Source organism: Stegodyphus dumicola, chromosome 1 (assembly GCF_044657685.1).
Source record: "Stegodyphus dumicola isolate Sdum_Otavi_A_Nest chromosome 1, ASM4465768v1".
NCBI lineage: Eukaryota > Metazoa > Arthropoda > Arachnida > Araneae > Eresidae > Stegodyphus > Stegodyphus dumicola.
In genome coordinates, this window is record NC_140768.1 from 101,352,067 (window position 1) to 101,366,956 (window position 14,890).

A 14,890-nucleotide genomic window follows, 5' to 3' on the forward strand; every position below is an offset into this window, starting at 1 on the left:
TTGACATGGCTTCCTATGAATTTTTAGAATCCAGGAGTACCTCTCTCAAAATTTGACTCCCTGTCCTTACGGAGATGATGTTACAAACAAACACACAGACACGCACAGATTTTAATAGTGTAACTTTTAGGGTTACCTCTTCTTTTATCGGCTGGAAGAGAATATAGCTGTGTTCACTGTCGCCAGAAGTCGACGGTCGGTAAACTCGTTCTATGTTAACATCAATAGTAGCCTCAGTTGATATGCTTGCTTTTCTCTGAGTTACAGTGGTAGTTTGCAACTGATCAGCCCTTAAATATGCTGAAGAAGCAACAGATCCTCTATAAAGAGAGAAAGCTGTTAACTTCAAACACTAAACAAAATGAAGATTATGAAACAAAAAAAAATTATGGAAATCATTGTAGGATTGTTTTTAACTGAACTACTAAGAATAACATGTATGTTAATCAAATGTAAAGTGCATAAAGAATTTTACTCATTCTGGGTACAAGATCAAGCTTTCCAGATCAAGCATTATTTACATATTTTTCATAAAAATACTTTAATCATAAATTTTACAGTAATATAACAAATGTCATGTAGTAATTTATTTCACATAAATCCTATATTTAATTGCTTTTGAGGCAGGAATATCACATCTCATGAAGTAAATTAACTAGAAACTTAACTTTTATATCTTACCAACTTCTTTTACAAAAGTCATTTTGAAACATTCTATTTTAACTCTAGAGGAAGGGGACATTTCTTGAATAACAGAATATTTATTTTGTTTAAGTAATACATAAAAAGATTTCAAATCTTTCCTATAACAACAAATGATTTCTACTAGTACCTTCAAGCTGTGGAATTATTTAAAATATTTATATCAATGTTTTATCACCTAGCCCAAAACAAAAACAATGATATAAAGAAAAAAATAGATATTCAACATTGTATTACTTAGTTTACAAAATCTGAAAGCTATGATACAGATGCTTAATTTACAAACTTTGATAAAATATGAAATATGTAAATAAATGTTAAACAAAAACTAAAAATTATTTAAAACTTATCCCACCTTCAAAATTCTAGTCTAATACACTCTGTTGCAAAAAAATATATGCACCCAGAAAAAAATGAATCACAACTAGGAAACGCGGCATGTAACTGTGGTTGGATGAGTAGTGTAATTGATTATACTTGCAGCATCAATCAGCACTGCAGAGCTATACAATGTACATATGAAGTGCACAATTGGTAAAATGTAAGGGCAGGTGTGGCGAGTGACGAGCATTTACAACCTCACTGATGGCTTGAATGCAAGACACTGTAACAAAAGATGCCTTTAAGATGTATCTACTGGCATTACAAACAGTCGTCAGACTTTGAGAGAGGTCACATCATAACGCTAAAAGAGGCCAGTTGGTTTAACAGGTGGATCGGCTGGCATATTGGTAGAAGCGATATCGTCATTATCTGTTGTAGGACCAGTGGCTCAGCAAAGGATAGTCGGCCATCGTGACGGCTGAGGATGTCTCAGGCCACCAATAAGTGAGATAATCATGCAATTAAAAGAGCTGCCATGTCGGTACCAACAGTTACACTATTACTGATTCGATGCCATTTGCCAGCTCACAGGGAGATAGCAACTTATAGAAGACTAGGTGATGCTGGGCTCAGATCTCAATGTTATTAAGACACTTGCTGTTGACACTCTATCATAAGCAGAGTCATCTTGCATGGTGCAGCTCTCTCTTAAGCTGGACTGTGGCCAATTCAGTGCCAGATTTATATATAAGCTACACAAGCTATAGGTTAGGACCCCCCACTTTCTTGGGGGGTCCCCCCAAAAATTAAAATATAATATAAATATAGTATTAAAATATAGTATAACAGACATAAAGGGCCCCATATCTCAAATAGTTTAGGGCCTTATTAAGTCTAAATTCGGCTCTGGTCCAATTAGAGATATGTGAGCTTCAGCAACGAATAACACTTTTCTCTCAATGCTGATGATCACTACGTGTATGTGTCTGGTGACAGAGAAGTGAGCAATCCAATGTAATATTTGTCACTGAGCAGCACACAGGCAGAACACAGGGTGTGACAGTCTAGGGAGCAATCAACTGGGACAGCTGTTCACCATTAGCCATGCTGTGAGGTACTCTGACTTCTTGCAGGTACACTGACATTTTTCAGCCAATCGTACTGCCTATAGTAGCAGGTTGTCCAGGTTCTGTTTTCTAGCAGGACAATGCTCGGCCACACACATCATGATTTTACGAACAATGTCTTTAATGTGTTAATGTTCCTTGAATGGCCTGCTAGGTCTCGAGAACTGTTTGGAATGTGTTGGGTGGGCGAATTTAGCCCTGCACAGATATGTTCCAACTCACTGACCAGTTGTTCCATTTGTGACCCAATCTACCACAAAGGATGAGTGGCAACTTAATAGACTCCATTACCCAGCTGAATATTGGCTTGTACACCTGCCAGGAGTAGCGTTGCTACATACTGATTTTCACATCTTTGCATTGCTAATCGTAAATAAAATGCTTTTTTTTTACCCACATTTTGATCATTTGTTTATCTACTTGAACACTATACTAGTACTGCCAAGTTTCATAGTTATGACTTAATTCTTTCTGGCAGCATATATTTTTTTGCATATATCTTTGCACTATTAATGATGTGATCTGAAAAGTAAAATTGCCATTTTTTAAAAAAAATAAACGTGAAATATTTATTTGCATACACAAAGGAAATTCACATTTAACAAAGAGTAACAAAAAGGCTTTGATTTGAAAATATTTCCCATTTTGGTATGCTATGATTTTTGTACATATGATTATCTTCATGTAGTAAAAATAAGTACATGCTTTCAGATATTAAAGTTAAAAAGTAGTTGAAAAGCAAGTTTTTTCGTACCTTAATAATTATTAAAGATAATGTCAAGAAACTAGATTTTCAAACTAAATTCTACTGGGGTCAAAAAACAAAATAACAATATAATTACATTTAGTCTAAAATTCAGTTGGACACAACTTCAATTTTATAAGAACTATCCATATAATTATATTTCTGTTTCACAACCAACATCTTATTCTTCCATGCAGCTACAAGATGATTAAAGTCTTTGGCTATGCATAAGACAAACTTTTTGATATCCTTCACATAAATGTTTCTATGACATTAAGCTACTATATCACCTCTGGTTTGGCATACTCATCCATTTAATATCCATGGCCATCAAGATATTCTTTCACATATGAAAAGAGAATAGAAACATCTGGTGCCATATTTAGACTGCAAGAGTTCTTGAACAGAAGCAGCCATGTATGATCGAATACCATAATGAAACAGTATACATATTTTGTGAGCAGTCCAAGATAATTACATTTGATGGTAATTGTAAAAAGGTTTCACTGCTGCATTCTTATATAACTCAACTAAACTCAGTGGCACAACTGCCCCCAATATCTAGTTTCCTGACTGTGGGCCACAGAATACATAAGAATATGCCCTGGAAAGTGGTCAGCTTGTTCCAGGTCCCCTGGTGTTCAGTGAACTTGGTAGTCATTTTATCAGCCCACTCAAGGGATGAAAGGCTGAGTCAGCTTGAGGATCGAACCCCGGATCTGTGGTGTTGCTGTGCGACACGCTTAGCCACGGGGTCTAGCATTCTTACCTACCAGCATTAATTAACTGTTGCTCCCCTTTTTAAGTGATCAACCAATAAAACATCTTTATATCTCTGAACACAGTAGCCACTATTTTATTTTAAGCATATGGTACAAACTAAATTTTTTAGTTCATAAGAAGCATAAGGCTTCCACTACATATTCCAATTCTGTGGTGTTATGACAAACTCAAATCTCATTGTGGATGATAATGTGCTGTAGACAGTGCTAGCAACTTATGATACATATTCAGGAACCCAGCTGGTATAGTGGTTAGTGACACTGACTGCTATATCGATGGGCCTGGTTTCAGATCCCGACATGGATGTTTGTAAATGCATCATGTCTGTTAAACAAGGGAGCACTCAAAATATATGACAAAAGTCCTCGAGAGAAACCATCAGCCCCTGTGGTTATTTCTTCCTCAAAATTGTGACAAAAGCTTAACAGTTAATAAGGCCTGACAATATCTAATATATATCTACATGAATATACAGGAGTCAGCCTTACTTCAATCTATACCTGCGTTTCTACTTTGCCCACTGATAGTGTTAATGGTTAGTGATGCTGGCTGTTGTATCATTGGGACAAGGTTTCAATCCTGGAAAAGGCTTGGATGTTTATAAGCATATAGCGTCTGTGCAAAATGAAGGCACTTAAAATACTCCCAAGTAGCACATGACGTAGCAAAGACGTTGCAGACTGGTCCGAGGGGTTGCAAAGTGGTTGTGGTTACGTCTTTGCTACATCATGTGCTACTTGGGCTACTGGGCTACAAAAGTCCTCTCAAATGGTCTGGAAGTAGGAAGACCCTTGGATCCTTCCCCAGGGTGCTCTCCATTATGACTGAAACAAAACTGTACAACCACCATTTTTCTGTTCTGTGTACATACTTAGTGAAGTTTCATCTGTGGACTCATTTAGGATAGCATTTCCCAATCATATATTATTTTACTGCAAGTCTTTCATCTGCACTTTAGTAATATGTAATATCAAGAAATATTTTTGTGATCACACATTTTAGAGTAACGAGAATATTAGAACAGCACTAGCACAATGACTATATTTTACAAGATAATTTACGGGCACTACATTTTACAAGACGACATAAAAAAATTGTTCCAGACTCGGAAAGGTGTCTCAAGTTATCGAAATACTGCCTAACATAGAATGCAGTGAACAGTATATTGTACTTAAATAAATTTTACTTTTAATATACCTGCAAGATTTTTCTTTTGAAATGTTCTTTGTATTTCATTTAATTGATACCAATAATAATCAGACCGAATACTAATTTTCAATCATATACCAATTCTTCTAATTAAAAATTTTGCTTAGTAAGTGAACATAATTTTTGTACTTTTATCCTATTTAAGATTAAAGAAATTACCATTACTATAGATTTGAGATTTATCCTTTAATAGGACAATAAATACCAAATAATTTCCTGTAACATGATACATCACAAAGCACTAAAAGCACATAGCAAGTAAGATCAAACAAAATGCACTGTACTTCTAGTTAAACTTTATCTAATTCTTGTTTACATGAATTCATGTGGCTACACCATAATAAACCCTCACTATTGCATATTGTAACTTTAAATTAAAAGTGCTGTTCTTATCTTTTCTAACAACATTCTTTTGTTTTAAAATAAGTATTATCAATAAAAAAAAAAATGTTTCCTATTTCAGTTTTTTCTTTACTGAAATAACTAACCTGAAAGACATGTTCTATGTTTAGATAAATTTTAACATCACGATGTCCTATAGAGTTTTCTCCCCCTTTTTTTGGGGGGGGGGGGTTGGCTAACATTACTCTTTTTTTTAACCCGTTTCAAAACGGAAGATAGAAACCTAAATTAGACATTAATTATTTAATAAAATAAACATTTACCTTGAGGATCCTGGCTGAGCAGCTTCAGAATTCAGACAGAAACTCCTTTCCAAACACTTTCTACTGCAATTATCTAAAATGAAACACATATTTAAAATTAATAATAAAATAGTGATAATTTTATGAGCCCAAATAGAAGTAAATAGAAGAGACTGTAGCCATACAGATAAAAAGATATATTTGCATGACTTTCAGGTATGGAGTTATTGTAACATAATTTGCAGTTCCATGTTTTCTTTGTCACCTTAATAAGCAACCATGCTATTCTTGTGACGATCTAGAAATTGCACTTTGAGAAAAAGATACTTTAATTCAGAAAAGCAATCTATAATTTTATTTGAAATCAACTGACGCTCAGCTATTTCACATTTGGTAAAACACAAAATGTACTTTTTTTTAAGAAATAAAATTATAACATATCTAAAATACTATTTTTATTATAATGTTTAGCCTTTCCTCCCTTTTGGTACACATATGCACTGCTAAGATTTAGAAAATATCTGAGAGTTTGTTTTAACATTATAGCGAAGACCATCAAACTTTTGGCTTCCGATCCGCTAATTTTAATAATAAGATTCATTTTTAGGTTAGAACTCACTAGATTACATGCAAGTGTTTACATCAATACATTTAGTCAGCTGTTACACCTATTTATTAACTATATATTATTCATTATTACTTAACATTAACTAATTATATGTCAAGTAATAATGAGTTCATATACTATATTTAGTCATGTCTAGTCTAAAACAGGCGGGCAAAAGCCGGTACGCGAGCCGAATGTGGTCTTTTTAATGGTGTAATCCAGTCTTTTATAAAATCCTGTCTAATGACATTTTCATCTTTTTTCTAACTGATTTTGTCCACAAACTCCTGAATTCAGCAGCACATGTGCCCATCTATTTTTATAGTGTATATGCACATATATAAGCCTAATTTTAGTGGCAGTCAGCTTCAACTGAGAATACTAAATGCGTGAAGAAATGTGCATCTGCTAAAGAATACAAGTCAATCAAAATTAAAAAATATGAAATTAAATGCATAAAATGCAATTTTAAACTGTATTTTCTAAAAAATTCTCTTATCCCCTTGTCACATCTCAGCAAACAATAGGAATACCGAAAAAATTATCATACATGCACCACCGTACCTTGCCACAACCCTGCAAGTTGCACTAAAAAAGACCGTTTCAGCTTGTAGGTAAAAGTATTCGTCTACCTTTAGTATATGCCATTTTTTTCGTAATTTATTACTTATTTTGAATTACTTTTGTTCCATAATTCATATACCTACTTTCTCTACAGTCACCAGTTTAAAAGACTACCATTTTTCGTATTAGAGCTAACATAAACTGAGCATTACATACGAAAGAGTTTTTAATTAGCCTTTCTTCTTTGAGTCTAGTAACACTCATAAAGTGCCAAGAATGTAACATTCCTCAGTATAAATGCTGCATTGCATTGTATCGTAATATGCAGTTATATTTTATATTAGACACCAATTCTTGAAAGATCAATTTGGGAATCTTTTATTATTTAGTCTGAAAAGATACTCATGGCTACACTAAGACTCTTCTTGTACAAATGTGTATAATTTTTCTACTCCATTCTGAGACATAAATAGGTATTTTAGAGTAAAATTTCTTCAACTAAGCCCATATTATTAGAGTTATGTCTTATGTTTCTCATGAAAGAGGCTCATATTTAGGTATAAATGTGTGAAATAAAAATTTTCATGTAATATTTCTGCTGTTGGAAAAGAAATATTACACAAATCCAAAACATATATTTTATTACATATCACCTTTGTATGGACTTCTTTCTAATATTCTTTGTTTCTTTAACCATTTCAAAATCTGTCTATCAATTTCATGCCGCTCTGTGGCATCAGCGGGGGGGGGGGACGCCACGGCACGCAACGAATTGGAAGTTGATCTGTCAGCACTAGACTTATCTTCAGGGCAGATGTTTTTATTTTATTCGGCTTATAATTCCTTACTAAATGTAGTATTTCATCTCGATGTACTTCGTCTTTGATATGATTTCAATCAAATTCCTCGTCATTATAATTCGCTTCCGATAGTGAAAAAAGTGACACAGAGGTTATTGAAAATGAAAAAATTTCGATTGACAAATTAGTCGGTATTTCTTGACACAGCAATTATAGGACTTGAACAGCGGAAGTTTGTAACTGAACAAGAAATTATGTCTGTTTATAGAATTAAAGAGAAGGTATTTTCACATAAAACGAAGCAACTTAAACAACTTACATTAAAAGAAATGTTTAATAAAGTACACAAATAAATATTAAGCTTTTTTTTTTTTTTTTTTTTTTTTTTTTGTAAATTTTGATACCCTTTAGATCATAATTGTTCTTTATTTCATAAATTACGGTTTCATATTTTTAATTTTATAATTTCTGTATGCCATCTTACCAGATTTAAACTGATGATCTATAATCCGGAAAAATCGATAATACGGAATCGCCGAAGTCCCGACGAGTCCGGATTAACGACTTTTGACTGTAATTACCATATTATTTTCGCCAAGCATATCTTTTCCCCTTGCCAATACTAAGTTCTGAAAATTTCAAAAATATTCATGCAATTTTATCGTAAATCATTCAGAAAATGAGCTCCCTTAAATTTTATAATGGAATCATCCATATGGTGATTGTTTTCATTTTACAAACAAAAACAAAACCTTTCAAAGTACCTACAAAGATGCCGAACCTTTCCCTCCTAACTGTTGAAATTTATGCCAGTCTAATACAAGAACCAAACAACACAGCGAAACAAACATGGACTGACACTCAGTCTACAATTTCCCTGAGTCAACTCCACATTCCCCTTCTCTAATTATTTATTGATGACTTGTTGCTTAGAAGCATCACAGACAATAATAAAAATGGGTGAGTTTTCAGTTGCAGAAAAGAAGAAATGAAGATATGGTATTAAATATTTTAATGCTAATATTACTCGGTATTCTTCGTAACATTGTAATAGACACCCGTAGTTTATTCAAGAATCCATTTTATTTATTATGTTCTGCTGTAACCATGCCCTTGCGAAATTCAATAATTTGCATAATTTTTCCGTCTTGATTTTCGGAAAATAAAATTAGTAAAAAGAGGAAGAAGTGCATAAGGAAATACCGTATAGTACCAGTACATTATACTTTAGACTTCAAAACTGAAAATCTTAAAAGCTTAAACATAAAGTACTAGATTCATAAATAAATAACTTATTAAAGGCCAACATTTTCAAGTGGAAAAGTGTTAATCTATGATAAAAATGTTACTTTACAAAAATATTTCATATAATTAAATGAAGAGTGAGGGATAAAAATATTTCATAAAATTAAATGAAGAGTGAGGGATATTTAAAAATTATATTAGTACTAAAATATAACATTTTATAAAACTCATATAAAGAAATTACCTAATTCAGAGCTTTTATCCTTGTACTTGTCTAAAACCTCTGCTGAACTGAAAAGAGCCTTAGTACAGGACATGCTCAATTTAGGTGAACTAGAAGGAATAGACTGACTGCGTTTGTTTTTACAAGGCGATGTCTTGGAAGAAATTGTTTGACTATGACTATTCTGTTTTTTGTTATTACTTTTAGGGTGTCTGGATGATGATGATCCATATTCTTGATTAGACACTAACCATGGCACAAAAAAAGTTGACATGCGCCGTTTTTTGGGATTGACTACTTTCTTGCCAAGCACTGACTTCATAAAATTCTTTTTAGCTGTTTCCTGGCATTCGCTATTCACAGCAAATCGATACTGATTTGAAATTGTTGATGACTTTTGTTCAAGATTTTCCTTATTTGATGATTCATCAAATATTGGAGAGGCGCTCTCAGTTGACCATTCTCCACTATCAAACTCATTTTCTGGATTTTGTTCACTTTTTAGTGATAGTGTGCTTGAACCATTGGAAGAATGTAAAATATTTTCTTCAGAGTTACTTATGGCATTTTGATTATCTAAATCAGCAATGCTTTCATAAAGATGTTCAGTCGATGAAGACCTGGAGATGTCAAGTTTTTCACACTGCAAATATAAATTGTACATTAATGCATAAATAAGAGAAATCATTATATAAATAATACTGCATATTAGGGCATTTACACACCACACAACAAATTATTTCAGGAGTTAAAATTAGTAACAAATGAAACATAAATACATACAAAATGCTACAAATATATGTGAAACAGCCTTACACTTATAATTTGAGTAGCTGTTTTTCTAAAATTTCTACTCTTAACACAGTGAAAAATTAAACTGATTATTATTGTGATACATACCTTTGACTGTGACACTGTGATTACTTTCAAGCAAAATTCCCTCAAGAACTCTTTTATTTTTAAATACTTTTATTTTTTAATACGAAAACTAATATCATATGTACAATAATATAACTTACTTTTGAAACAATTTGATCAAAGTCGTAAGCAATGTTTTGGGCAGTTAGACGTCCATCTGAGCCTTTACAAAAGTTGATATTGTTTTTGTTTGAAATGAGATGCCTGAAAGAAGAGAGAATTCTAATTATAGTTAAGTAAGCAGAAAAAATAAAATCACTTTGAAAGCTAAAGTATCATATCTCAGCATATTTATACATAAAAATAAAATAACAAATAAAACTACTATATAAAAATCTAAAAGGTATAATTGAAAAATAATAAATTTTTGTAGTATTGTACTTTTGTTTCATGTCCATTCTTCAGACTTTCAATCTTTAATATAAAGGAATCTTCTTATGTAAGAACCAATTTTTTAAAATTATTTTAATATAAAAAATAAATAATTACAATATTAATTTATTGCAAGATTTTTTTTAAACTTCGAAAATTTAAAACCTACAGCTATTACCTAAAATCCAAAAAATTTAAATTAAAAATTAGTAATCATGTAGTAAGTGATCTGTCATCTATCTCTTTTATTAAATTTTTTTAAGATGGTTCTACTAAAACTGGCTGTTTGTTTTAATAATTTCTTTTTGCCATCATTTTATTTCACATTTGAATATGAAAGCTACTGATTTTTTTATTTTCAAAAGCTTTTTTTGTTACTAAATTATGGAACAAAGAATAGAGGCATGTGAAAAATAAGAGGCATGCTTAATTTGGCAATTTCCGTCTTAGCTAATGACTTTATCTTAGCGACCCTACTTTTTCGATGTTTCATAAAACAGATCACTGTATACATGGGGAGAAAAAACAATAATGCATATAATATTAATATTGTTTAATAGGCACAATGCCCAGACTGAAGGCGATGCCGTGTTTATGCATTTCTCTGATGCTATCTTAAACGAAAACAGATCGCTGTGTACATGGGAATAACAGCAGTAATGTATCGTATATAACATATAATGCTCAATATGCTATTTTTGTATTTTTAATTTGTGTTAATCTCTTAATTGCAAACTGCACTTTTAATCATCTTTTTAGTGCTTTAAATTGTATTTTAATAGGTTATAATGTTTACTGAGATACCATAAATATCGATGGTTTGGCAATTTTTCTGAAAAAAAAAAAACTCGTTAAAATTGCCAACTTGCTATAGAAGTAACTTTAAGTTTAGTGGAAAAAATATGTAATGTGTTAATAAATCAGTTAATGGAATCATTTTCATTTAGGTATTCGTATTTATTTCCATATTTAAAAACAGCATTCCAGTTGTGCCACCTATGAAATAACTAATTAAAAGTAGTGGATCGTATTCTGCATGAATATCTAAAAACTTAGTTCTAAAAAATTACAAAAATTTAAAATCTACAGCTATATATCTAAAAGTCTCAATCACACGTATTAATCACTTGATTGTACAGAATTCTCACTTGAGTCCTTAAACATTCTAGCGTTGTAGAAAAGAGGTCTATTAATAGGAAAGCAAATATGGCATGTGAACTCAAATATATCACAGTGCCTCTAGTGGCGAGTGAAAGAAGTTAGAATTTCTATTACGGAAAGGAAGCATAACAAAAAGTCTTACACCGTTGTGTGTTATTGAAAAAAAGAAAAAAGACGATTCAGGGACAACATGCATATAGATGAAAATAACGGGGTAAAAGAAAGGAATGGATATACATATCTCTTTTTTTAACATGAAAATGTAAGACTAAAAAAATACACAAAGGATGAAAACTACGAGATGGATCTGATGTACAATAAAGATGCTCTCAATTATGCATATTCATAATACAACACCAAAAACATCAATGAAGAACATGGGTTGTTAAAATCATATATTCTTCATCATTTTATATAGAATTACTTCAATGTTAAACAAAATATTTGTATAGTTATTGCTTTTAGGTAACGTCACTTTTAAAATCCTTATAGACACTATGTACGAGCTGGGTGTACAATGAAGAGAGAATATTTTAAATAACACAGAAACTGTTTACACGTTGTTACAGCGATTCTTATGGATGGATAAATAAATGTAAAGATTTTCCTAAAGAACTACTATTATTCTGAATCTTGGCTCCATCCCCAGCAATTAAATATATAGTGTACGCTTAAAATCACGCAGGTACACAAGTTTTGGATCAAAAAGAAAATATTGTTAATAAAGAATGGGGTAAAAAACATACATTTATAAATACAAAGAAAATAACATTATTAACACTGGGAGAAAAAAGGGACAGTAAGATGAATATAATTTTACAATTGTTTCAAAAGTAAAGCATATGATACTTTTTTTGACAGCATAAGCTTTACTTTCGTATGTATAGCATATGCAGATTTAAAAAGACAATCGAAATATCTTTAAATACTTGTGCACCAACAGAAAACAACAAATTTTCAAAATTAAATTTTTTTAAAAAATTAAAACTTAAAAAAAAGTTGAACTTTAAAATGTTGAACAATTTTATCTTCTTGAGGTATAAAATTATGAGGTATAATATATATAAAATTATGTGTATTAATTTTAAATAATTTACAGCATTTTTGATATTATTTGTTTAATATGGTCGACATATCAAAATGCACCGGCAAACTTCTTATGTTGCAATATCTATAGATGGTATCACAAAACATGAAGATGTAAGTTCCAGAAATATATATTTAATTATACAGAAACAGTGAGTTCCTGTAGCTGCCATTTAAATGGGATTCTACCATAGTAAAATTACATTAAGATAAAATTACCAGTCATATACTCAAATCTATAGCTAAAAAGAAATGAAAAAAGAGGCAGGCAGTCAATCTAGGTCTCTACATTAGTCGTTCAGAATCAGTTTTCACTAATGGATTGATATCAGTTTGGTGTGATAAAAAGAGTTTCACACCAAAAACACAAACTTACCATGCGCCTGTAAAAAGCAGATGATGGAGAGAGAAGTAAAATGCTGATACAAATTGTAATGTATATCTTTTCAAGTTGGAAATCATAATTGGATTAGGCCATCAGATATCATCAGCCATCTGATGGCCTGCTAATGATGGCTGATAATCATCAGCCATCATTAGCAGGCCATCAGATAAAATAGATGGATAAGAAATGAAAGTTTTTCTTTTTTAATTAGTGAGGCAAACTCATTCAAAGAGGGTGAAAAGTTTTGACTAATCTAGTTTTGTTTCCAAGACAGGAATTTTAGTTTCATCACTTTGCTAATGGCGCTGAAAATGTTTTGTATTCGTTAATCCACTGTCTTCATTCTCCTGTTACTAGACTTTCCATCTGAAACTCTAGAATATTTCAGTCAAAACATAAGAGTATGCTTAACAGGATTTAAAATTGATTGGATTATTCAATTATGGCAAAGCACACGAGGACTATCTGCCTAAAGGGAGGGATGCCTTTGTGGAGGACTTTCTAAGGGAAACTCACTCGTATACATGTTGCACATGGGGAAAACCACAAAAACGCCCATGAAGCCAGCCAATTCATGGGATTCAAACCTCGGACCGAACTAACAGTGTTCAGCGTCTTTAACGCTCGGCCACTGGTGGGCCCAGGATTTAAAATGAAAACCTAACATATTATGCAATAATTATTTACATTTTACCAAACCTTTACATAATGATGATATGTGAATGTTTACACGGCACTATAATCTTCAACTGTTCATAATTTTCCTTTGAACTTACCTTGTATCACAGAGCAGAGGTTTTTCATCTTCAGAATCAGTCACATCTACCCAGCCTTCATCACTGTCACAAGAATCCCCTAAAATTCAAGAATCTCTTTTTTAATAAAGTACTTACTTGAATCGTTTTTGTAAAATTCTAATGAATAAATATTTTGGGGAAGTAAAATAACACATTTTAGAAACATGCTCGTTTTAACAAAGAATATGGCAAAGTTTTTGACAAGAGCCTTTTCCTTACTTTCTCTAATTATGCTTTTGTACCAATTATTTTTTAACACTATCTGCAATTACACTGCATTTCTAAACAATAAAGAGTGATAGGTTGTATAGAATGACAGATCTTTTTTCTCAGATTAACATAATTTCGCACTAACTATTAACTCGTTATACAGCAAACGAAAGCGGAATTCACCGGTTTTTAGAATGTCACTAATAGGTTATAGTAAAATATCTGTTTCACTTTTATCACCGGAGTGCTTCTTCGGCTTGCAAGTGCTTTGAATAAGTCGAGCAGATCTGAAGACTGTTTTCAACGACTGGCTTCTTAAGTCACAGACCTTAGATCTGGAGAAAGGTTACAACAAAGCCCATCCAGAAAGTAAGAATCGTTTGAGTATTAAAAAAGATTATAACATTTTGTTTTCATTTGTATTTTATTACAAAAAAATCTACACACCTTAAACTATTTTTCACATATTCACCGTGTGAATTACGGCATGTGTATATTTTGGTACTAATTGCAACATACCCGCTTCGTACAATTCGGCTGTCTGAACCAGAGCCAGTTCTGGACATTTATCTATTTTCCTCTCACCAATGCAAAGTGCTGGCCCAGAAGAGAAGAGAAAACAAATGGAAGCCAGATGCAGCTAGATCCGGACTATAAGGAGTGTGAAAGAATTGTTCCCAGCGAAATGAATCAAGCAGCATCGTTATTGTGTGTGCGGTACGTGGTTCCTCATTGGCATGCATGAACACACTACCAGAAGTTAGAAGTCCAGTTGCCTTTTGTTCTATATTGAGGGCTGTAACTTTTTCAGTCTCTCACAGTAAGCTTTAACGTTGACTGTTGAGCCTTGTTCCATCCAGTTCATTAACAAAATTCTTTGAAAGTCTCAAAACACGGTGCACATGATTTTTCTTAAAGAAAGAGGTGGCTTTGCTTTCTTGGATTTCAGGGAACCAGTATGCCACCATTCCAGTGACTGTCGTTTCGT

At 32.3% G+C, this 14,890-nt stretch overlaps 1 protein-coding gene across 3 annotated transcripts in view; it reads right to left on the reverse strand.

Moving 5' to 3' along the window:
• LOC118201124 (uncharacterized) overlaps window positions 1–14,890 on the reverse strand; it is a 177,236-nt gene that overhangs the window by 45,220 nt on the left and 117,126 nt on the right. For all 3 annotated transcript variants that reach the window (XM_085818332.1, XM_085818335.1, XM_085818337.1), the window contains 5 exons: window positions 13,672–13,750; window positions 9,993–10,095; window positions 8,995–9,616; window positions 5,556–5,628; window positions 137–320 (listed from right to left, as the gene is read on the reverse strand). In XM_085818332.1, coding sequence (XP_085674458.1) covers window positions 137–320; window positions 5,556–5,628; window positions 8,995–9,616; window positions 9,993–10,095; window positions 13,672–13,750 — 1,061 coding nt within the window. The remainder of the gene's footprint in view (window positions 1–136; window positions 321–5,555; window positions 5,629–8,994; window positions 9,617–9,992; window positions 10,096–13,671; window positions 13,751–14,890) is intronic.